At 40.8% G+C, this 26,158-nt stretch overlaps 1 protein-coding gene across 1 annotated transcript in view; it reads left to right on the top strand.

Annotated features, from left to right (window-relative positions):
- LOC118785865 (anosmin-1-like) overlaps positions 1-26,158 on the top strand; it is a 50,179-nt gene that overhangs the window by 3,449 nt on the left and 20,572 nt on the right. Inside the window, exon 2 of the mRNA XM_036540812.1 lies at positions 8,612-8,659. Within this exon, the coding sequence (XP_036396705.1) occupies positions 8,612-8,659 (48 nt within the window). The remainder of the gene's footprint in view (positions 1-8,611; positions 8,660-26,158) is intronic.

The raw sequence follows: 26,158 nt of genomic DNA on the forward strand, positions 1-26,158 counted from the left end.
AATGGACCTCACAATGTCACTGTGTGGAGCAACACTGGGTCGTTTTTCTGTTGCCCGGTGGAACGCGTCTGATGGTTGGGACACAAAGATGTAGGGTTTTTTTCAGTCTGCGACAAAGCAGGCCTGCTCACTTAAACCATAAGGGCCTATAAATAAGAGGAGGGCTGAGAGCATTTGCGGTGACGGTGATGCATACGGAGGAAGCGCGCCTTGCTATCAGCCCCAAGTTTTACAGTCACAACATGAGCCCATGTCTTATGTCCAGGATGCAGTGGTGCAGACAGAATGCTTTGGTCCACCATTAAAAACTTTCCCATGTAAGTCTTCAGATGTTTAGATTAGTAGTTACAGCGCTCTGTTGCGGGGCATAATGTGGGGGGAAAAGAGATGCTTGTTATTGCCATTACATCCACATACGCCCCATTCTCTCCGATTGTTATGCCTTCTGTGGGGCCACTGATTGACAAGCATTTACATTCAACTAAACAGACTCGCATCAATGCCTTGTCTGAAGACACACAGGGACATTCTGAAATGAGTACAGCATACATTGTCAGCTCATTTATTTGTCAGCTCATTTATTTGCAGGAGATTTTTGTTTATAGTTTGTGTCAGTTGTTAGGAACAATAATAAAAAACGATATTATAAAGTGTGTGTTTTACTTTGTCTAAATGTGGAAATGGAGGCATCAAATGTATGATTTATTCTTCAATATTCATGATTGGAAAAATAAATAAATTCCTTTTGATCAAAGTACAAACATTACATTTTGCATTTGGTGAAATTGTCTCTATTTTATTTTTTTAATATTGACAAATGCTTTTAGAAGTAAGTGTGTTGACAGATATATTACATTAATGTTGCAGGAAAAAAATCCAGTGACCAGCAAATTTGCACAAACACACAACTGAATGATTCAGAAAGTTATGGCATTGCTTGCTCTTCTAAGGGGTGGGTTTATTGATTGTAAAATACATCCAGATGGATATAAAATATATATACACGTGAATGGAAATATGCAATTTGTCATTCTCCTACAACAGACAGAGGGCAACTCCCTACAGTATGTATCTGAGCTTGATGTTCACTGAAATGTGTGAATCAAACAGAGGCTCAGTTCACTAATCCATCCAGAAAGCATTGGCCTTGTATCAGATTATTTATGTGAGGTGCTGCAAATGCCAAAAAACAAGGTGTGTCAATGCAGTCTTGTTATTTCATTTGAAGTCATAAAAATATTACATTTTAAATTCGGCCATTCATTCTGGCTGTCTGGCCCGTTGGAGCTCATTTCTTGCATTTGAGAGAGTCGTGTTTTCTAACTGAAGGAAAGAAAAACATTGGAAAGTAGTTTAGCTGTATTCCCTTGTTTTGCCTTTGATATAAAATAACTTGGGGTGGAATCAAACCACGACCACTGCTCGTCTTATGTGTAGACTTTTTCATTAGTTAAGACATTGGATGAATAGAGGCTTATGTTGCCTGGTTTCACCTCCTGGTAAAAGCATTTAAACCATGACAGACTTGTCAGTAAATCTCTTAGTCTGCAGTGTTGCAGCACCTCAGAGAGTTTGGACTGACACACGCTGCATACCTCACTGGATGAGGCTGGGTGTCTTTTAATAGATTGACTGTATTCAGCAGGAGTTACTGTGTACTGAGGGAGTGCTCAAATTAAGATATCTGTTCAAGCTGTATGTATAGGTTTGTACATTGAGATGTTCTAATATAGTGCAAGATGTCTGAATACAAAAAAGGAAAAGGTTTGTGAATGGAGTCGTTTATTCATTCATTCATTATTTTGCAGTTGTATACAATTGGATTGGGGTATTGATTTTTTATATATAAAATTCCAACTTTAATGGAATATGTTGTATGATCTGTATGTGTCTGTACGTATATCTGTATGTTACAGTATAAGTCAGGAAGCCAAACAAGAGCCATCTTAAATGAGGGCAGTTTTTTGTTTTTGTTGAATAGTGAACATTCTCAAGTTTGTAACTCTCAACAGTGTAGGTAAGGCAAGTGAAAATTCTCTGGTGAGTAATATACAAAGGAATGAAACTTGCATGACTGCATTAATACTTGTTTCTCTGGCTAGGTTTGCCAAGGCTCTTTTGGTGTGGGGCACAGAACCTGTGTTTTATTTTATAATTTCATGGTTGCACTATAAAAGCTGTCTTTACTTGAACCACCCACGAGTGTCTAGTCTGCCTAAAAATGAATGATATGAATCATCTTTATTCCCATGCACTAGAAGTTTCTTAATTTTTATGAACACACAGGATTTTCCTTACACCTGAGGACATCCAGTGTTTGCCATAGCAGTATTTGGACTTTGGTCTCTCATTTTTGCTATATATTTTGTGAATGTGCAGCATATGCAAGAAAACTATTTCATCATCCTCCTGAGATCAACAGTGCCACCCCAGCTGGTAGTTAAAAGAGCGTCTTGTGGTTGGGTGTGAACTTTCACTGTACAAATCAAATCTTCATAATTCTGTAATGTATTAGGTTTGGAAGGAAAAAAACAATAGGTCATTATTTTCCTGAAGTGGACAAAGCTAGTATTGCCTTTATTAATGTGTATTTATTTTGTTTAGCAATATTTTCATCTTATAAGGCAATGTATTCTCATTCAGAATACAGGAATTTGTTAAACAAGCATACCCCCCCCCCCCCCCTTCATATTTCATAGTTGGTATTCTTAATTTTCTTTCCTGAAATCATGAGTGAATGCAGATCTCTTTGCAGTGAGTCAGTATTTACACAGAACTGGAGTTCCATTCAGTGTTTAGGGAAGAAAGCATGTTTTGATTATTTGGATTTTTGATCTCAGGAGGAATACAAGATTTGAATGTCAAATGAATCAAAATGCACATATCTAGTCATCCATACTGTGGTGGTTAGACATTATTAATGCTTGGCCCAGTTACATTTGGGCTGGGGGGGAGGGGGGGGGGGGGCATGGTAGGAGTGTGGCACATATTTGTGTGCTGGTAAGTCCTAGTGGCAGAGTGGAGCAGAGGGCAGGTATAGTCTGTGTTTTTGCCCTGTCACAGAGAACACTCTGGGTGTAAGCGGGGTAGACAGGGAGCTTATCTTAACAGACATGTCCTCAAAGCTCTCCAGAGAGAACGAATGTTTAATTGTGCATGGGTGGCCAGGGCTACTGCTGCGCCAGTACTGAGACTGAACTTCGAATTCACGTGCATTCTGAGAATGTGAAAGTTGTTCTATGGCCAGCTACTACATCAATGTCGGCTGCATCTTGACCAAAAGTGCGCTTTCCTTAGTGATTAATCACATACTGAAAAAAAGACAAGATCAGTATGAAACTCTCATCCTTCACGGTCATATCAGTATGAAAGAATGATCTTACCTGGGGAGTTAGCCATATCAGTTAATCTCCTCAGAGGCAACAAATCATGAAAAGAGAGAGATGCATAGGAGGTTTTTATTCACCATGGGATTTGTAGGTTTTGATTTAGAAACCTCAGCTAAACCTTTGCCTACAGAACTGAAGCCAGTTTTTTGGTTCAGCTACCCACTGTGTGGTTTTCATTAATTTTATGACTAGTCAATATAACTGTTTGTCAGAGAAGCCAATTAACAGAAATGATAAGACACTACGTTTATAAATTAGAATACATATAGCACTAGTAACATTGTCTGAGAAATAACTTGTATCAGGCAAATGTGAGCAGATATCAAAGCAGTTAACTGTTCAGTTGACAACCCATTTAAGCTGTGTACATTAAATGTCATTTGAATCTGTAGGTGTACATAGTGAATCTGCATTACAGCAGTAGTGTGTCATCAAGCATTTCTGGACAGTTTAATATGGTTGAGATAACAAGAAAACATAAGCATGTAAAAAAAAAATAGTAATCAAAATCACTATAGCAGACACAATTAGGCAGGATCAAGCACAAGAGAGACCAGTAGACGTATGATGCTATGAAATATGTTCTGCCTTCAAAGCAAAGGTGGCTTTGGCTGTGTGTCTCTAAGCCTGGACAGTAGAGACCATCTCAAGCCACCTGCCATGTCTTCTCAGCTGACTGTGGGGGTAATAAATTCCTCCTTTCTGTGGCCTGTGTTTTCTTGACCTCATCTGTGACATTGGTGTGGGTGTCAAGACACATGGCGTCTTCACTACTGCTGTACACATTTCTTTGACTCCTTGGATGCTACTTGTATTGTAATGAAATGTGCTGTCTATCATCTGGAAATTGGCACTGATTATCGAGCGGGCCACTTCCAGTGCCGCTTTGTGACGAAACTGGTCAGGAATGCAGTTGTGGCTTGTAAGGGATCAGCATCTGACCTGTTCTTGTCCATTGGTACGTGACATGGTGAGGTCAGTCCGGAACAGCTGGGGCAACATCCCGCTGAGCCCTCCTGTGGCCAGGGATGCTGTCACGGATCAAAATTAGCCGTCACACCACAGATCTCTGTCGCCAGTGATGGGCTTGTTGGGAGGGGTGTCAGAGATGTCACTAGAGTGATGGCGGCACCGCTTGTCTGGATCCGTCATGTAAAGCCCGGAGAATGAACAAGTGAATGTCCTCAGAGTGCACCTGACACACTGGATATGGTGGCCATTGTGGAATCAGTGTGGGCAGAGCTGTGAAAGTTGCAAGTCTCAGTATTTGTCCCTACCTCAGGGTATGGCTATAAGCATTAACCTGCTACATCCTAGCTTGTGCCAATGTTCTTTCTCGCATGCTCAGAGGTTACAAAAACAAAAGGCTATTTGTATTTAAAAACCATCAAGTCTCCTGGCTATATATCTTTCCACTTTTTCACAACTCTCAAAGATCCTCATCCTATGCTTATATGTAATGCTTTTGTCTTGGCACATGCATCTCGTTAGCCTTGCCTACATTCCCATATCTGATAATTAAGTTGGCTCTTGAGAAGCTCTGACATTGCTATCTACTGAAAGGAGTGTGGACTGCTTCCTGCTCAGATTTCGCTTGCTACAGAGGTCATTTGCCAAATCAGCTCTTGTGAAAAAGCCAGCAACTAAATGCCTCTGCTCCTAGCACTGGGAGTACTATACATGAAAAAGCACCCAAAATGATGTTGTAATTTTGTGTGTCAGACCATGAAATTCATATTATTTGGAAAATGTATGTTTGGGATCAGTTATTGATCAGATATTGTGTAAAATACCTTTGTATCATTTAAATAAATTGTAAATGATGTGTCTTGAAATCAGATTTTGTGAGGTAGACAAAGATTTTTTTCTATTTAGCAGATCACAGTATTTTAAGCATGGACATTGTTAATATCATACAGTAAGGCTGCTTGAAGGTTCCCACTCGTTCTGCTGTATTTAAGAACCACTGTTCAGTGAAGGAAAACAAAACTTAATACAGAAATTCCCTCCAAGAAGAATATTAGTCTCTGTTCCAGTCTTTGTCATTACTCATGAATGTCTTTGAAGCCTGCTGACGGTTATCACTGACACCAAATACGGAATACTCACTGGCACTGGATTACAAATTAAGCCCTTTAATGATAAGTGCTTTCCTTAGGGTTCTCTTGGGATTTTCATTGGATTGTATTGTGTGAAAAGGCTTTGAACTTGACATTGAACTTACACAGACTTCTTGTCAGTGATTCTTTAACATTCTGACGTGTCCGGCCTGGCTGTCCTATTATAAAGCACATGCTGACAGTAAAAACACTTACCTGATAAATAAATAAATAAATAAACAAATGCTACTGGAAGTGCTACCTAATTTATTTTTTATGTTTTTTGATCATGAATAAATAAGTCCACTCTAATGCTGAACATGGTGACTAGTATGTGCATTAAGACAAAGCTTTGAGTGATTCATATACCATTCCTCTTTACATTGCTACCTCTACATTGCTCTGTGTTTATCTGTGTAATTCATTTGTTCAATGCACCAGTGTAGGAGCACGTTGCTTGCCCATAGTCTGTGATAGCACTTCCATCCATGACAGCACAGATCCCTTTTGAGGGTGTCCTTACTAAATAATATGAAGAACTGCTTTTGTCATTTATTTTAGCAACATTATATCAATAATTTCATTAAACATATTTAAACTGAAAAGCATAGGTGTAGTATTATTTCATATTTTTCCCACACACCGTAATTGCCATGAATCACAATGCACCTGCACAATACAGTGTTGATGGTACCTTTCCCTCCCCCATCTACCAAACAATCTCCGCTTACCATTGTGCCTTAACAGACTTGTGACTGAATGCAATGGGATAATTTGTGTTAAGTTAAGGCTAGTATGGGTTTTTTTTGGCCAAGGATGTTATCCAGTGTTGGTTATTCAGCGTCAAGCTAAAATGAAAGGAAGGCTTTGATGCTTTTATTTTGGAGACCTCTCTTAACTGTCTGAAAGCTGATCTGGACACAGCCACATTTTGGTGTTTCAGCAGCAGTGTAGGGTGCAGGAAGATATTGAATCTGGAGTTAATGGCGTATACTGTATGAATTGTACAGGGGGAGTGGCATGCGGCTGTCACGTACAGTAAACATCTGAATGTAACCTAACATTGTCAACATTATACTGTCAGTATGCTGTCAGTTTAGTTTTTTTTAAGTTAGGTTAATTTGTTACTCAGAAATGAAGAGAGTGAAATAACTATTATTATTACTGGTAATTTGTGTATATATACTTATTCTTCAGAGTTAAAATCCCCCTACCACATATTCTCTTTCCACATACACACACACACACACACAGTTATAGAGCAACAGGGAGCATACATAGTGAAATATTATAATAGCATAGACGTGTTACCGTGCAAACACTTCAGCTTATCTTGTAATACCACATTCCAGGTTGAATGCCTTCATGTAATTATATAAGAAAAGACAGCGGTGCTCACTGAAGCATGGTAAATCATTAAATGTGGGGGTATTTCTGTTGTGCTCTCTCACATAGAGGGACTGCCTATGGTATTAACAGTGATAAAATAAAACATCTTTGTTTAATGACACAATAAGACATGAGTGGGAGGCAGGGCTTAATACTTCCCTTCTTCTTTTGGATCTCAGGAAATTGCCTCTTTCATGACCCCCAATTGGTGCTTTTCAAAATGGAAAGTAAGGATTGTCGCTGTTTAACAGAAGTCAAGCGAATGTTTGAATTGCATAATTTGACACTTCCAGTGTGAGTGGTGTTTGCAGTCTATTTCAGCATGCTGACAGAAGTCAGAAGTGCCAGACTGAATGACCTCTCAAAGACAGTTCCAGAGATCAAGCGGGATGGAAGCAGGTGTTGTTTGCTTAGACCTTGCTCTGCAGAGTCTCAGGGAAAACGGAAGGAGTCACTATATCCAGATAGGCAAGAAAGTAAAGGATTTACTTCTGACTATGTTGTAATATGGTAAGAAACTTAAATAGTGTCAATGGATTCACAGTGTATGTTAGTGCTTATCCCACCTCTCTGGAGTGACACAGTATGGCTGTTTCCACACATATACCTCCAAAGCAGTCTGTGTAGCTTGACTCGCTAAATTAGACAGGAACGAGGAAATTATGTCTGCGCCATGGATCGCACCAGTTTGGCACTAGTCCAGAGGTTATATTGGTGAACTCTCCCAGTCAGATTTGCATTTTGACAGGAAATGCCTCCCACTGAGGTGAATCTGGGCCAATGCAAAGGGGTTATTCTGAAATGAATGGTAAAAACAGGAGGTAAATCAGTGATGGTATATTATACTATAAGTCTAAAGATAATTAAAAAAAGGGTCCAGCAATCAGAGTGACTTGGGGAGACTAAAGAATGCAAAGTGCTCAAAACAGGCAACTAACAGCTGAAATTGGGAACTAGATGTGTGTTTAGTCTGAAAGGCAAAAGTTAGCTTGCTGTCTGGCACCCAGCATAGCCAAACTCAATGAAGCGGGTACAAAAAAAAAAAAATCTGATTACCTAAAAGGAAACATTAGGTCTCCCATGACACACACACAAACTAGAGCACCGTGGAGTACTGTTGTTAGGAATTCACTTCTACAGACCATTTCTTGGGGGCAGTATAGGTACAAGCAGAGCTGCAGCATATGTGGATGCACCCAGTGGTTCTCAGTTTCCAGGACCTAGCCACTTAGCCACATGTCTCATCTGTCAAAGCAGTGCTACAGTGACAGCAGCTACCTGTGCCAGCAGGTCTGAAAAAAAAAAAAAAAATCAAAGTGAAAAGTCAACTGCAGTAATTACCAAGCACAGCAGGTTTCAGATTACTTTTATTAATGACTGGTTGTTCTTCAGTCAGGTTTGACTGCACAAGGTTAACTCGAAACAGCATGATTCGTGTAATGACCACGTTGTAGGTTCAATAGCTCACCAGAGGAATCACCACAGAACAATAACAAGTGGGTGCTAGATACGGACAATGTTGTCAGCCTGCCTGATATCAAATCAAATGCCAGTTTTTGTTTTTTTTTCAATTTTGTTTTTGTTTATGCAGAGAGTGACATCCCAGAGAAAAATGAGAAGAAGCATAATGAAAAGAAGAATAAGAAGTAGCTTATTACAGATATGCATTGCATGTATATAGGTGAAATTTTGCAAAATGACTGACATGAATCCTGTTCTTCTTTTTCCTTTCAGAATAATGGATCCTTGGTGTGGTGTCAGAACCATAAACAATGCTCAAAGGTAATGTAATAGACAGCATGACTTTTATTCTAACTGTGCGCAGAATGTATACATTTTCATATAGAAAAGTAATTAGTAATTGGTAAATTGTGGTACGTCTGTTAGCTGTTACAGTTTCCAAGATTTCAGAAACTGTCAATGTGTCAGTTAGAAACTGTCTAACTGACACATTGACGGAAATATATTATGATTAATATATTTTTATGAAATACACTAAAGATGATATATAAACAGTGCTCTTAATATGTGAAAGGATTTCATAGCACTTCACAGTGCCCCCTACACTAATATGAAGGCAAAATACTCATTTCAGTTGTGTCCATCCATTTTCACAAATATGGAGATTTACATGTCACAACAACACTCTAATTATGCACATTAAGAGGTCCTCTTTCTAGACTGACACAGTGTAGCAGACTAAACACAATGTTTTGAAATATGAGGGATTTCTCTTGCTTCATAATGACTGGTTTCTCTAAAGCGCATAAATGATTCAAGATAAGAATTCTTTCAGTGCAAAGTTTATGTTTTTGAACAGCCATTTTTGTGGGAATATATCTAAGGCGATCACTGATGTTTACTCAGTGCTTGTTATGACCTACTTATGTATAATTACCCAAAAAACACAATGATATTTTCTCCTTAGTATGAATTGCTCATATGAAGAAAAACAGCTTCAGTGATTAGATAAAAGCACATTACTGCACAGAATGATTCCATCCACAGTCATTCTTAATTAGAGCTTTCAAGATAGCCACTAAAATAAGCTAGGGTCATTATTATAGTGTACCATTCATTAGCATGTATATTTGTAACAAACATTTAGAACTGGTAATAGTTCCTACATCCTCTTGATGAAAGCACATTTTAAAAAAGGATTTTGTAATTCATTTTCAGTTGGGAGTATTGAATACAAATAGCAAGAATGTCTTGGCACAACCCCCAGCTAATGGAGTTTATAGAATTAGCTTTTAAATTTAGACATGGTTAAACTCCCTGCATCTATGTTTTCATATCTTATAATGTTTTTAATGGAGTGCCTGGAAAGAATATTTCAACTTAATGAGATGTTTTATTGTCAACAGTTAAGAAATGTTATATTATTTTAGTTTCCAAAATATGAGTTAAGACCAGCAATTAACATGAAGCTGAAGGTTTCTGAGTTTCAGACTAGGGTAAAAGTGTTGAAGGCAAAGTCTTTTTGTTTAGACTCATTGGTATGTCAGGGTTGCCAGGCAGGTCTGGGTGTAAAATGGTGATGATTGCCTCTTAGCTAATTGGAATTCCACCACTCTCGTCCTGACACAACATTTCTGCATAGGCTTGCTTGTGTTTCAAGGGTTTCTTCTGCTCAAAGCTGGTGTTGACATGTCCTCTCAACCTCTGTCGGAGATGTCTGCCTGACTCTTCCTAGTTTTCATCAACACAGTTGGATTGTGGCGGGACGAGACTGTGGATTATGGGTGTTTGAGACAGCATAACCTTGGGAAGTTAGAGCAGTGTGCAAAGAGTTAAAATGGGTGGGCATATCGATGCACAGTGTTGACAGTGACACCCATTGAATGCTATCCATCCCATCATAAAATTGAACCCAGTAGACTCATCTTGTCAGTTATGTGTTGGGCAAAATATAGTGAGGACATATTTTGGTCAAAGTTAGGGAACAGATGGTCTAGTTACAATTTCAGTTCTATCGATTCTACAGATTTTTCATCCATAAAATGGCATCTCAGTCGTTTTTTAAAAATTATTTCCCTGCCCATATCCTCTGATCTAAAAGAGTTTGTCTAGGTACCCAGCAAAAACCTTGTTATAGCCAAGGGGATGACAAATAGGATCTCTTTGTGATTTTGTTCTCGTCTGTGTTGATGGGGAATAAACAGCAGCAAACAACAGCAGAAGATAAATGAAAGCAAACATGAACCCACATAAATGTAGTTTGCCACCTCAAGCTCTTGAATATCACATTGTAAGTCATGTCTGTAGCCACTATATACTATATACTGCATAGAGGCCCTTTTTGTTAATAAATGATTAAATAAATAATTCAGTGTTGCAGGAGGTCAGTCCTTTGCCAAGCAACCCCTGTTTACGAACCTGGTATTCCATTTCACATTAATGCTGACAAGAGAAAATTTTTATAGCCAGAGAATAATCACAAAACATAAAATTTGGAATTGTGACTCATGCTCTTGTTGTTTGGATGTGTTTTTACCTTTTCTAAAATTGGTAGTGTTTTAACTATTTACAGCTTTCGCTTTTAGGTTTCATTCTAAATGAAATAATGTGAAAAAGACACCACCAGTAATGCCTATGCTCTTGCAACCCCGGGGCTTACTATTTGAAACAGTGTTAGTGTCTTGATATTATTAGATGAATTATTAAGAAGGAGCATCAGAATCTGTGAGGAATACTGAGCATTGGAAATGTTTGGGGGAAAAAGTCTTTTTGACAGGTCTCTGGAGTGTGCCCTTTGACCTCTGACCCAAAGAGATTAAATGCTAATTCTTTTTACTATCCCGTGTCTTCACAGTGGCTTCTGACAGGGCATCAGGGATGTGTATGGCTAATTGGGGCGCATGCCCTTAAAATTTTTTGCGGTCAGATACAAATGGGATTATTTCTCCTCATGGAGACTAAAAGAAAACTGCTCTCGATTATAGAATATTACATTGCATATTGATTACGAGAAAAAAGTCCTTTCATGGACAGAGAATGGTTTACGTATGAACTAATAGTTTACTTTTTTGGAAAAAAAGAGAGTTTGTAATAAAGACTGCCAACTTTTGAATATGTTAATGGTACAGTGAGGTCAGTGTGTGATTGGTTTTGTGGTAATCAACACCACAGCGGTATTAATGTACTCTCTATGAAATAAAGAGCTCAGATTTTGTCTCTCAATAAAGGAGGTGATTTCTTTTATTTAAAATCCTTGGTCTTGTGAAGGTAATGGATTCTCTAAGGCATGTAATCCAAATGTCACTATTTTATCCTGGGTTCACTGATGAACTGCAAAATGTGTTGTATGTGTCATGGTTTTGCTTGGTAGCAGCAGCTACATGTATGTGAAGGCTTTTTGGTGTATTTGATGAGATTTAATGTGACTCAATTTAATGGAAAAGAGGTTGTCTGGGGTTAGTGCTAATGAGAGTCTGTCAGACCACTGTGACGGGCTTTAACGTAGAAGCAAGGCTGCCTTTTAAGACTTCCTTCTTTTGTTTTCATTATAGCATAGAGAACTTGGTACCTTTCCTTTCCACAGCAGTGGCCAGTATTGGCTCTTGGCAATAACTGTTCCCTGGTCATTCATCATGAGAGTTATGTATTTGAAAAGTATCGTGCTCTTTTCATGTCCAAGCTCACTGTTTTCCTAATCGCCCATCTGCACTGAAGAAATTGTAAAAATTCCTGAGATTTTTACTGGTTGTCTTGTTTCCCCTGCCATAACAAGCATGTCATTTAAAGGGTGTCTTCTCAGAAATAACCATTTTCTGGAAGAATGTGCAGTCCTTTGTGGTAATCATGTCATATATGGGATGTTTGTAAGGTATTTGCTATTATTATTATTGCTAGCATTACATATTATAGTCCTAGGTAATTGAGCTTGCTGTAGGCCCTCATGTACTGTAGCACTTATACCTGTATATTTAAATTTATTTTGAACAGACTGATTAAATAATAAGTTACAGCTGTTGTTAAAGCTACTTAAAGGGTTAGAGAGAAAAGAGAAGGTAAACATTTTCATTGTTAATGGTTTGCAAATGGGAACATTGCTGATCCACCTAATTGACTGAAGTGTTTACAGAAGCACTCAGTAAACCTGCGTCTCAAAGCCCAAAACAACAGCTCTCATGTCTGTTGAAACAGCTCCGCCGTACGGACACACGTCGTACAGTTCTGGAGTGTGAACGCATCTGTGGTCTTTGATTAGCCCTTTTCATTTGACGAGAAAAAGAGGGTAAACGAGAAAGTCAAACAAGAGGACAAAAGTGGTAGCCAAAGTAAACTTTGATTCCCCCCCTAGCCCCTCCGTGACTGCTGCGGGGGATAAAGCTGTCTGGTCCTGCTGCGGGGGCCTATACCGAGGGGGTCTGCCCGGGTCCGTCTGCAGATAATGGATGTGGAAAGATTAGTTAATGATTTAAACAAAGATTCCCTGACCACTTCCATCTGTCAGCACTTTAGGAAATCAAAGCTTCCAGCTTTAATTTGTGACGGGGAGAGCGATTTCGCCCATCTCGTCCGCAGTGTCCAAAGTCGGCCCCCTCTGCGAGCACCCCCATTGTCATGATAATTAACCCCGCTGCCCTCTCACCGGAGTGGATGGAAAGGGGGCATTTAGGAGCGGCGGGGAGTCATTAGCATGCCATAACACTGTCCTGTCCCCTTTCAGCTCGGGGACGGCAGGAGGCCTGGGAATGCATGCCTTTGTCCAAGCTATTGTCATTTTTTCTCTCTCTCTTCTTCAAACGCAACCACTTGAAAAAATTGGCCAAACTCGCCAAATGTTGGAAAACTGCAGGGCCTCCTTCTTTGTGTCAGGCCAGAGTGGATCTGGACGAGACTCAAAGGGTCTGCAGATTTGCAGTGTGGAGAACACAAGCTCTCGCTTTCTGTGGGGAGGCGATCCAGGCAGGGAATCAAATCCCGGAGTCGACTCGGAACGGCCAAAAGCCCATGCGCGATTGCCGATGAAGCAGTTCACTTCATTACCCCTAACTCTTTTCAGGCAGAGGGAAGACAACTGGCCCTTGTTCGCACATACGGTTGAATTGGTGTGTACAAATTGTAGTCTGAACCTGATTTTTGTCTTTCTGCTAAGTGAAAATCCCAAAGATGCAGGAGGGAAACACTGGCAGTTTATGAACGAAAACCTTTCGTATTTTCATTTTGAACGTTTTAACACACAGGCAGGTCTCCAACCGCTCTCTCATCACATAAAAAAAATAGAATTACCCACTAATGTTCAGTACAATTGCCCTTACTGGTAACTAAACCACTTAAGGTGTATAGCTTCAGTTGTTCTAATTTCCAGTCACATTTGCCAATTTTAGAGCTTTTCATCATTTAAAAATTTAGAACATGGAATGTTCATGCAACATAGAAATGTCATTTGCGTCATGGCTGTTCTGATACACGGGGTTGTTCTTTTTCAAATGGAAGTGATTAATGTATCTTTTTGGAGACAGTGTCTATCAGACTTTACACCTATGAATTCCTGCATGGCAAAAAGATGTCTGTGGATTTTAAGTATGACATTAAATTGGTTCTAAGAAGAACAATTTTAATTGGAAATAACAATCATGGGAAAACTGTTTCCCCAGTCCAGAAGTGTCGATCAAGACCAGTCTGTTCCCTCCCTCTCTTCCTTTCTCACGCTAAAAAGCTGACTGCTTTAACAATAGTGTTTTTCTAGGTCAATCAGTCCAAAGAAAGTTAAATTGGTAACTCTGGCTCAGCCTTGAATCTGCATTAATCTTCATTAAAAAGAGAAATAATATGCACCTTAGTAGAAAATGAATTCCTTCTCAGTCTAAGTTCCCCGAAGTGAGTGTCAGCTAGTTACCTTAAGGTCCTCATGTGGCTGTCTTTTTTTTTTTTTTTACTTTGGGTTTTCTCTGAAGTGCTCCAATACCCATAATTCCTTGGTGAAGTGAGAAAGTGAGTGCAGACTTTATTGCTGAGTGAAGCTAGGTCTGCCTGTTTGCCAGGAAGTACTTCATAGCACCTTTTTTGTTTCGTCTGGGCCTGACAGGATGCTGTTGACACCACTGGCCTTCTTTCTGTGTGAGAGGCCACTATGTGGTGCAGTCAGACCTACGGCTGCATTACATTTGCTCCTTTGAGCACTGCTATAAATCAGTGCTGAATCTTACACTAAATTTTTGTGTACTGTAATTGCAGTTGAGTAACTGCAGGATTGAGTCCTCAACTTTGAGTTAAAGAGGTGTTGCGCTTTTTTTCTCAAAACTTACACAACATCACAAGGTCATCGGCTGCTGGAAGAAATAAAACACTTTGTGAAAAAAACTAACACTCCCTAAAACTGGAATATTAAAAGTCAAAGTTAAACCACAGAGCAGAAGAATTGCAGAGCCCCTTGGTCTCTTACACTGAAGTGACTGAAATTGTGGAAACTGACTCAGACCAACTGGAGTGGACAGGAACTGTTTATAGAAAAATGAAGCATCAAACACTTGCATAATACCACATGATAGGGTTTGCGCATGTTTCAATACAGTTGCAAATGAGACTGATTAACTTCTCTGACATCCGTATAACATTGGCACATGTATATATGCTCATCATTGTGCCATTGTATATTTCACAGTCTTTTTTTTCTCTAAGGGTTTTGTTTATTCCATACATTTTCTTCTATAAATCTGTATAATGGATTAATTTCTTGTGCGAGTCATCTGTGCCTCATGTTTTCTAGGATGTCGATGTGGGAGAGTGTTACAGGCCAGGCCCATGTGGTGTATGAGCCCCAGTCTTTGTGTGTGGGTGGCGGGGGCGCAAAGGGGAGGGCCGGTCACTCCCAGCAGGACAGGGCCTGATCTGGTCACGGCTGTTAACTTTCATTTGGTGCAAGGGCCTGCACCACTGGCCACTATCTGCAGAGCTTGAGGCTCACATTGTGGGTGGCGGGGGAACGGGTGTAAAATTTGAGAGGAGGTCCCTGCAATAAGACTAGGGGAGGCAGGGACAGCTGGCCCATCCGAGATCTCTCCTGATGTTTTCTGTTCATCTCCAGAACTATAGATGTAACTGATAAAATTAGACATCCCCAACTAACACAATGCCAGACTCAAAGTTAACCTAAAAAAGGAGAGGTATCCATCATAGCTTAATGATTCCTCACTGTGCAGGAAACCTCTGCTGGGTTATATTTGAAGTTAAACAGAAATAAAACAGCCACTGTTCATCACTGTGATTTAGGCCTATTCATATTACATGAATAGTTAGATGCAGCCAGTTCTGGTGCATCTAATGAACACAAAGCATGAATGCCTTTAAAGCAGTGTCCTAAATAAACTGCCGCTGAGACATAATCAAGTCTCCACAGCTGTCTTCATTTGATTCTTCTCTACGTCAAATTACAGCCCCCTTTTTTAATTTTCTCGCTTTTCAGGGGGGATTTTCTTAATCAGGGCAGCTTGTAAAAAATCCTCTTTGAGTAATTGTGTCCCGTCACAGCTCAAAAGTCTCAACTTATGCAAGTGTTTATATTTATTTGCCCCACGTTGTACGGCAGCCTTGTGTGTTGATTTCCAGTGAAGTCTCTTATCTGCATTGACTCCTTCAGCTGACAGCTCTGTCAGAAACATGGTCATTACTTTTACCTCGGGAGATCTCTGCTGAGCTATAATTACCAGCTGAGAAAAAGAGGGAGGGTGGAAAGGAGAGAACCCTTGGATTTAGCTGGAAGCGTCTTTGGCGGTGACGGGTGACACTTACATCCCTTTTTCCCCAATGGACCCATGCTGTGCCAAGCCATACTGAGACATAGGTGGGCTTGGCCGAAAAGGCTGAGGTTGGCTTTATTTTCTGGGCTATAGTATGTCATTGACATTTGAATTTGGAAGGATATACATTGTTGCAAACTTACTTTCCCTCCCTCTGGATTTTTTGGAGATGTAATTGACAGCACATGTAGTGCCACTGCATAACATACGCAGTATGCAGTATGCTAGTGTCTGAATTGGGACGCAAGCCAGCTCTCATAAATGCAAAAGAGTATATTAAATATCCAGTGAAATTATAATTTCCCGCTAATAACAGTGGTAATTATGTAGCAGTGCAATGTTGTGGGGGAATGCAGTCTGTGAAAGCAAACAAATTAGCATATGGCTGGCCCAAGTTTTGCAGCTCCTCACGGGTTGGCTAGAGTAGGTTGTGTCTTGTGGCCTGACAGTAAACTCTATGGGCATGATGAGACTTGTGCCACTGGCAAAGGAGTACTTCCTTTGCTGATTATGTCAACATTTTCTTACTTTTTCATTGCTGAGCAACGTGCCTGCAATCCATGCTGATAGGTTTACCCTGGTCTGATAAAGAAAACTGTGGTCTTCTTTGTTGGTAATGCCTTGAATTTCCTTCTGATCTGTTAGTGTCCTCATAGCTGAGCTGATGTGTATTCCTCAAAGCTGAATTCAAACAATGGTCTTGCTGAAGACAAAACTATGTTGGAGAACACTGTTAAGACCGATCTCTTAAGATTATCCTTTCAGGAAGGTCTCAGGTGACGAATGACGAACTGCATTTACGGGATAATTGTGACTGCATTCCAAATGGAAGTTGGTTAGATAGCACACATTCAGAACAATAGCACACATATCATACCATATATATATATATGATATATATATATATATATATATATATATATATATATATATATATATATGTGGGCAGTCCTAAAGAGTGCAGCCAGTGCCTCTTTGTGTACGTGTCAAGCCTAATTAAATTCTAAGTGTGAGCTCCAGTGACTTTTTAAATAAGATTAAGGCTTATCAGATGAGTTGTACATTCCAATCAAATCATAAAAATGCTAGGTGAATGTATAAATGGGGAGATAGTGATGTAGCAGCCAAACTTGAAAAATAATTATTCCTGTAGTGAGAACACTTTTAACACTGAAATAATGTCTGCAATGGCTTTGACTATGTGCAATAGTGTGATGGGTGCTATACAGCTTTCCTAATCAGAGGCTTAGTGTGGTCAGTATGTGTTTAAGTACAGTATCATTTAAAAGGCAAAGAATTCTAATGACTCCTAATTCATCTGCAACTGGAAGAATCCTCCAATCCGGTCCTAATCCAAATGTTAATCCCTACAAACATACTGTAATTAAAATCCAAGCCCTAATCCTGTGTCTTGCTCCAAGGGTGCTTTGCTGATGCTTCGGAGAATTACTGAAGAAGAGGGGCAATTCAATACTTAGTTTGAGACATACAAAACCAGCTGCAGTTCACATGCGATGTTGTGTGTTCCCCCATGTCTTAAAAGGGAGACATGTATTACATATAAGACCAGATAGTACCGTTGCAAACATTACAGCACCTAGTTTTATGCTTTCTAAATTAATTTAGTTAGGGTCTATTGGAATTTTACAGCCTCAGGCGTTGAAGCACATCTTCTTTGGGGAACATCTCTTTCTCTTTAAACTGTGCTCTCAGTGTTGTGTCCTGGGTGATGAAGAGCTAATGCTAAATTGTCAAATAAGATACAATGGCACAACGCACAACACTTGAACAGAACAATCCAAACTTTCCTGAGGTTGTTGGCTGCATTGTAACTCTCTCACAGAATTTAGTGATGGAGGAAAGAAGTCAACCATCCATGCTGACTGCAGCAGGACCAGGATCCTTCTGTGCAAGAGAAGCCCCCTGGTGTAAATACTGACCCGGAGGGTGGGCACAGAGATTTCAGAGGCCAAGGGGACCTTTCCATTGTGAAGTGTGGGTGTATGTTGTTGTCTCAGACCACATGCTCAGGAGAGAAACAGCAGGAGCCAATCAGCACAGCTTGAATGAATGACATTGAGTGAAATTCTGTCAATTGTGTTTATCCACCCAAAGGTATTCAAGGAGAATTTCTGCTTATCTTTAAATACAGAAAGCTACATAAACAAGGCTTTGCCCTTATCGCCCAGTGGGGTGGAGCTCATGGGCCATGGGCATTACAACAGATGTCCTTCTTTTGCAGCCTCTGTGAAAGATATCTACATAACAGTATTTAAAGTTTAGTTCTGTCTGAAGAACAAGGTTCAGACTAGTTGAAGGTAACATTGGCACTAACACTACAAACTAGTTTTTCCACAGAGAATTATTTACCAGGATTCATAGTGGAACAAGAGGCTCAGAGAGTGTTCTTTACCAGGAATTGCACAGTCCAGATTTACAAGTCAGAATTGCAAGCCTTACTGGACTGTACTTCTCATTGGACTTTCCTATATAGTTGCTTAGAAGCAATGTGTATAGAATCATGTATAGAAACAATAATTTGATTGTGTTTTACAAGATTAGCATAGTAATTAAGGAACTAGAGGCCTCCCAGCAGTGTGTAGGTTCAAATCCTTGAGCTAGGTGCTTAACTTGATGTGTCTCAAATATCCAGTTATTGTGAGCTGTTTAAGTTGGTCTGGATTAGGGCATCTACTGAGCAATCACATTATAAAAAGTGGGTAATGAGTAGAGTGTAATGATTACAGAAAAGCTTCGAAACAAAACCAAGTTTTATAAGTACTCATACACAAATCTTGTGATAAGTAAAGATAGGAAAATATTTATACAAAGAAAAAAAAGTGCATGACTGGGAAAAACATTTTCTCATTCTGCCCCTGTGATCTTTTCAGCATTGTCTGCTTTAACAGTGAAAGTACATCTCAGCATGTTATGGTTGTTTTCAGTCACCACTCCAGTGGCATAGAAGTCACAGGAGAATACAGTAAATCGGATATGAGGCTAAGCAGGCCTGTGTGGGATAGCAAGAGCAGTGGGCTGGGCTTGCTTTTCCCAGGACTGCCCCATGGCGAAAGGACAGCCAGCCTTTTATCCTCAGTCTGGCCCCCCTGATGGACACATCCTGATTCACACGGTCCAGCCTCTCAAGGAACATGATAAATTCAGCTAACATTACAGCAACTAGAACTGTGCTCCTTTACTGCATGTGTGTCAACAACAAATCAAAGAGCCTCAGTATCTGGAGCCTTTAGAGTTTCAGGGTAGCTTGTGTTACTGTTGTGTTGCTGTGCTCTGTTGTGATTTACCCGTGATCGTAGGGGAAGAGGAGGCTTACTTTCATCATGATAAAGCGAATATATATGTTACTTTCAATTCCACAGCAGTCAAAGTGCTATCCTACCTGAGTGCTAGAGCCATTTCTCAGCTCATAAATAAGGCAGGCGGTGCTGATTGTGGGGGGCATGTATAATTCATGCACCCCCCTCACACGTCCCCCCCCCCCACAGCAGCCCAGTCTGCCAAGATATTCCTCTGAGTCTCTTTGTTGTCTGTTGCTCTAACTGCATTTAAATAAATAATTAAAGTGAAACTGTGAGATGCGCTGTGATACCACTTGCCACATTGTTGACTGCAGCAACAAGCAAAAAATAGTCCCCGGTCTTATGGTTCTAACAGTTCTGAAAACTAGATAGACATGTTTTCAGCACACATTAAAGACTGTGCTGTTTGTCATATTCTAAATAATATATTTTTTTTCTCCATTGAGTCATATGGAGAGCAGAGTTGCTCATTACATCCGAGAAACAGAAATGGAGTATCACTGAAGCAATTAGATGTTTGTGTTTCCAATATGAAATACGCAGATACACAATTAATTGTATTCTGTATATGGTATAACAAGGGATGGATCACACACACACACACTACATACAGAAATGGACGGATGCCAAGCGACTGTTCCGTTGAAAGCCCTTGTGACAATAATTGACAGAACAGTGACTGGCTGTGGTCGTCGCTCAGTGTGCTGAACCCGTGAGAAGGCCCAGAGTAACATGACTCATGTAATCCTCTGTAAACATCATAACCAGAGCAAACTGACACTCGGCTTTGAAGCTGCAGTCGAGCTGATTGGAACCAGTGCACGAGCCGTGTTGAAAGATGGGGCAGGGCCGCGTCAGGCTGCAACACAGCGCGCCTCGGTTAATCCCGACCCCTCTTTGCTAACCGTGACGTACCTGGTCTGCACGCACAGGGCCTCGGCAGCAGGTGTGGCCGCTCCTCTGAGCGCACACCTGTGTTGGTTCACTGTTATCCAGCAGGGATCAAAGTCCACACTTTACCAGCTCATCAGTGTCATTTGTTTCCTGGATGAACAGAAAGGCATCCTAACAGTATGTTAACGCTTACCAAGGAAGTGCTTTAAATTTGATCGGCTCGCAGGAACACTGAACGATGTTGGGTGTGCTCCTCTGTAAGTGGTTGCAAAGCTAGTATCCTTAACAAAATTACAAACATCTTAGACAGGTGTTTTTATAGCTATAAGCTATTATGACCCCAGACTCTTTCAGGGCATAGTGCAGTATGCTTGTGTATGCAGTAAGAGCCCATGTCGTTTTTTTGTAAATTCTCTTCTGCGTCACAATTACATCAAGTAAAATGATGTTTTGTGGAGGAATTCTGTATTCTATTTACTAGTATAATTGGAAGACTTTCAGCAGTGGCTGGATATGGCTGAGAGATGAGATTGGTTTACTCTTATTGCCGGCTTATGACTGGACTGTAATATTAGAGAGGTGGTTTGATGCTCAGCAAATGCCATGCACTCGGCAGGGGTCAAATCAGGAGCTGTTTCATCTCCATAATACCACAGTAAAAATGCATAACACGTGCATCCAAGGCCACTGTTCAAAATATGGACATTAAAAGTCTTGGCTGTGAATGGAACCATCACATCAGACTATCATGGTTGTTGCTTACTGCAGCTGCCAGTTTAAATGATTGATTTTCCTAAGGCATTAAAACAAGCATACCATCCAATAAAGCCATATTTGGATTTAAGCTGCTCTTTCAACATGAACTTTTGAGAATGAAGAAAAGTGAATTAGATTCACGTAAATGAAGTATATGGGACAAAGAAAATTTATTCTGCATTTTTGAACAGTATACTTGAACAGTATACGGGAAGATCAGATTTTATGCTTATTTGTAATGCAGATTTAGCCGTACTCCTATAGGAAAATATAGCAGTTTGCCTAATAAAGAGTGCTGAAAAGTGAGCCTGGGTTTGATTTCTTATTCCCCGAGTGCATCAAAGCCAAAATGATTCTGCTTTGTGTTTTCCCCCTCCTCAGCAGCAGCTGCAAAACTTTATTTTATTATTTCATAAATCCCAAGGCCTTTTCTTTATAGTCTCTGTGTAAGCCTGCTTTAACTAACCTTTATTGAGCAGGGCGAAATAAAATGCTTAATCTGTATGTGAAATCGTATTGAAATAAAACTTGACATTGAAATATGACAGTAATGTGAGAAGTGGGGCCGTTTTCATGCATAAGAATAAGCTGTTGGAGAAAAGAGAACCAAGGACGACAGGGAGACCTTCGTGAGTAACAGTGCTTTGCAGAGAGCAAGCTGAGAGAGAGAGAGAGAGAGAGAGAGAGAGAGAGAGAGAGAGAGAGAGAGAGAGAGGATGGGGGGAAAGTGAGAGAGCACTTTAAAGCCTGCACTATACTTAGGGTTGTGGAGAAAGACCAGCCGTAGGAGCAGAGGAGGCGAGGGGGTCGATAAATATGACCAGATGTTGAAAAGGGGGGGAGGGGGGAATTGTGAGGGCCCCAAGTTTTTTTTTCTTTTTTTAAATCAGTGCATACAGCAAGTGCAGCAAAAACGGGCCATTACTGTGTGTGTGTGTATGTGGGGGGATTTACAGCTAGCGATCAATTGCACAGATCTGACCCTATCAAATCCTCCCAGAAGAATGATGCAGTGCTGCTATCCACCCCAGCCCCCGCGTGATTTCACACCCGCTTCATAAATATTCCCGTCGCTGCTGAGAGCCAACACCCAGCCTGATGATTTTAAAGACTAATCAGTAATGCCACTGCGGAGGAGCCCCCCCCCCCCCAACTCCACTCATGACACGAAGAAGGGGTTTCAGTGACAAAGAGGAAGAAGAGGGAAACTCCCTTCACTTCACATCGACCACAGCAGATCCCTGAAACAAGCGGCTATTCTGTGTTGTGTGGAAGCCAAGAGCCCGTATTAGTCTTTGTGCAATACTCTCACTACAACTGCATATTACATTAGCTGTAAGTCTTGTGGTAAAGCAAGGGCCTGTTTCATAGTTTCTGTTGCAGAGTTACACAGTATGTACACGTTACTTATTGTTAGCAAACCGAAGGCATATTTATATCGTATCTCACTAGTTTGTTAATGAAAGTGGGATCAGTTTCTTCATCGTGCATGACTGCGTAAGACACAGGTTTCAGCTCTACCTGTCTACATGAGATGATATCAGATCTGTATCCATTACAGACTAGTTCAGCTCATCAGTCATCGACTCCGCTAATCATAGCAGCCGTACCACCCACACTCGTCTCTGCCATTTCAGCCATGTGTTTGTGTATGTATGACAAGGGCTGCATGGGAATACTTCTCTCCTCTGTGATCTGTTTGGCAGAGCCCTCTTGTTATTGTGACTGCACTCAGTGTCGCGAAAACCATGGACTTTTTTTTTTTTTTTTTTTTAACTGGTCGCCTGTCACGCTTCATAAATCCGAAGCCAAACACTTCAGCTGCGTTTATGCATATTTATTTTCCAGTCTGTCATGTTCTTATTATTCATCATTCCTGTCATCCTTTCATTCTGCTCTGGAAGGTGTGGGGTTTTTAAGATGGATGGCGATCATTGTACACCCCATGGGAAGTTTGTTCCAGGATGGACCCCCTCACCCCACAAGATGTTAACCCCCCCCCCCCCCCCACATGCACGTTCACCATCACAATGTGAAGAGCCAGGGACACTCCGCGTCATTGCGAGACGCTTCGTGCCTCTCTCAGATTGGCCCACAAAAAGTCTTTCAAGCTGCCCCCTCTGAGGAATAACTGCTGCGTTTTATAGCAGCGTGAAACAGGAAGTGAGAGGCCCCCCTGGCCGGGCCTAATTAGCCATGCAGAATGTGTCACTCTCTGGGAAGCAGATAATGACACATGCAAAGGAGCATGGGACACAAGCCCTTTTGTTTGGGGTCCAGGCCAGTGGTGGTAACTCTCTCTCTCTCTCTCTCTCTGCATTTTTAGAGTGCCATAGGATGAGTGCTGTTGTGAAAACTTTTCACTGTCTACTTTGACAATATTTGCTTAAGTTGTTGTACAGGATTATGCAGAATTCAGTGTCTGTATCTTCTGTCTATCAGGTATTTTCTCCTCATAAAACTACATCTCTTTTTTCAGCCTTGATTAAAATCGAGATTAATAGAAACAATCCACCTGATTTCATCAGTTCTGAAGGATTTAAGCAGCTTGATTGATGAGTGCAGCTTTACTATTGTATAGAGGCCTGCTACTTGCTTTGGTGAGATGTCTGTCATCATCCTTCTCTTTTCCTGCCGAAATGTCAGTTTGAGGGTGGGGCTGTCGGGAAATAATGACAAATTGTCTGGTATCAGCACACCTGTGCATGCATTTCAAAAGTCATCTCCCAGCTTTTATGACAGATTCTTGCCTTTAAAAGAACCGCATATGTCAGTACACTATCAAATGTGAAATGTAAAATATTCTGCAGTTTCAGCTCCTTTGTTATTTATGAGCTGCACGTATGCTTTGTTGTATGCCTGCAACAGGCATATAATGAGGCACAATGTATTTTAACTGGGAGAGACCGGATTGAGTGTAGAAAAATCCAAGCGTTAGCTGCACTTATTTTTAAGGCATTTACTAATGATGTTAATGGCATGTGGTATCCACAGACTCTAGTGGCTTTACCAGGATGATATGAGAAAAATTCTGCATGTAAAAAGGAATGTTTTTATTAATTTAATCAATAATTAATAGATCTGCACCCCTTGCCCTACAAAAAAAAAAAAAAAACATCCTCAGTGCTGGCCAGCTGTGTGCTTCTGTCCTCTCGACCTGTGGTTTGCATTTCCCTTTGATGATTTCACTGAGGCAGTGCAGTGGAGCCAAAGACAAGCTTTTTCAGTAGGGAAACAGGCTTGATCCGGCAGCTTACGCGTGTATGCTTAGAGACTTGCCGGAGGTATTTGTGGGCTTTGGCGTGTGCGTGAACTGGCTGGGGTTCCTATAGTGAGGGTGCTGGAGCAGAAGTCATTGCCCCCATAGCTCATTATTCAGGCAGGGTGCCTTTTAGTGCGGGGTAGCAGGGGAGGGACATTGAGGCAGAGGGCAGAGACAGCAGTGTGAATGTAATTAGGCAGTTATTCTTGGCCAACGTGACTGAGCTTCACTCATATTGGACGACGGTATTGAACTCATTCAGCAGTACAGATCCTTCCCTAGATCAGTCAGACAGAAGTGATGGATAAGTAATAAGATGTGCAATCGCATGTGACTGGGGTTGTTGTGTCTGTAAGGCAGTAATAATATGGTGCAAGTATACACATACACATACATACAAACTGTGATGCTAAAAGTAAAGCCCAAAAAAAAGAGAAAAAATACATACACATAAATACACAACTTGGTCATCGATTTTACAGTCCTCCCTTGTTGTAACTCAGCCATTAACGTAACATTCTGTAGACCGTAACAGTGGGATAACTGTGAATTCTGTTTCTCCCTATAAAAACTCTCTATACTGCTAGATCTCTATTAATATTGTCTGATGACTTAATGTCCCAGCGCCATCATAACAAGGGATCACTGTGTTGTCAGATTTAATAAGGATTGTGCATATGCCCAGATTGGCGGATGGTGTCGTAAGCATTACCGCGCACAGCTGGGTCTTCTTATAGTCGTCGTTTGCATGTGAGCCATGCAGCGGTTTTCGGTCTCAGGCAGTTGTCACAGGCCATCTCAGAAAGCGAGGCAAAGCAAGCGTTAATTAAAAGAGCACACTCTGTGTAATTAAGAGCTTGTAGGCAGGCTCAGGGCCCTCTCTAGGTCTGAGATCGCAGCCCCCTGTCTCGCGGTAGCCAGGTTCAGCCTTCCCATGTGCTCCATAAAAAGCAAATAAACTTTTCACTGGGTGCAGCGCAATATCTGCGAGCCTTCTTAAATGAGCAAATTAAAGAGCCATAAACACACAGCTCGCTGGCAGGAATACATGGGATTTTGTGCATCGATTCAGCGCTTGAGAGAATTATTTGAGGCGTTTATTCTTTCCTGACTCTGGTGTTATTCCTGCAGAAGCATAATACAAATGTGGTTCTGTCCACTGACACGTTCATGTCTTGGATACCTTTAACTTAAAGGTATGGAAAAAATAGCTGATAAAGTAAGTGTTTTATTTGTTTCTGTTTAACATGATGCATGGTTTTTGTCACATTTACGTGGATTAGAAGAAGCATCATTTCACCCACAGATGGAGAAACTCAAGGTGTCTCCTGCCAGTATGTTTGTGATTGGCCCCAGCAGAGGTCCTGAAGGAGCTGGGCTTTTGCAGGGATGATTGGGTGCCAATGAAGGCTGTTATTCATTTTCACTCGTAAGCAAAAACTTCGCCTCACCCGACTGCTTTGGAGTGCCAGCCATGCAAATGTTTGTTGGGTGAGGTGTAACAGTGTGGAAATGTTTCCAGATGAGACAAACTACTACACAACAATAGCCTTACAAACTGATGCACATCACATAGCTTTGCAGTTTTCAGCAAGTCAGGGGGAGAGGTGTGAAATGCGCTTCTGTCAAGATGTTTTCCACTCAGGGAGCAGCATCAGCAAAAATACCAGAAAGCCATTTTCATATGTTTTTCCTTATCAACACTGTTGATATTCTTAGGCCTACTTTCTTTCAAGCTTTGAATTGAGGTTGATTTTCCAGAACTGTAGTACTTCCTCAATAATATTGCATACTATGCCAG

This window comes from Megalops cyprinoides, chromosome 11 (assembly GCF_013368585.1).
Source record: "Megalops cyprinoides isolate fMegCyp1 chromosome 11, fMegCyp1.pri, whole genome shotgun sequence".
NCBI classification, from domain to species: domain Eukaryota; kingdom Metazoa; phylum Chordata; class Actinopteri; order Elopiformes; family Megalopidae; genus Megalops; species Megalops cyprinoides.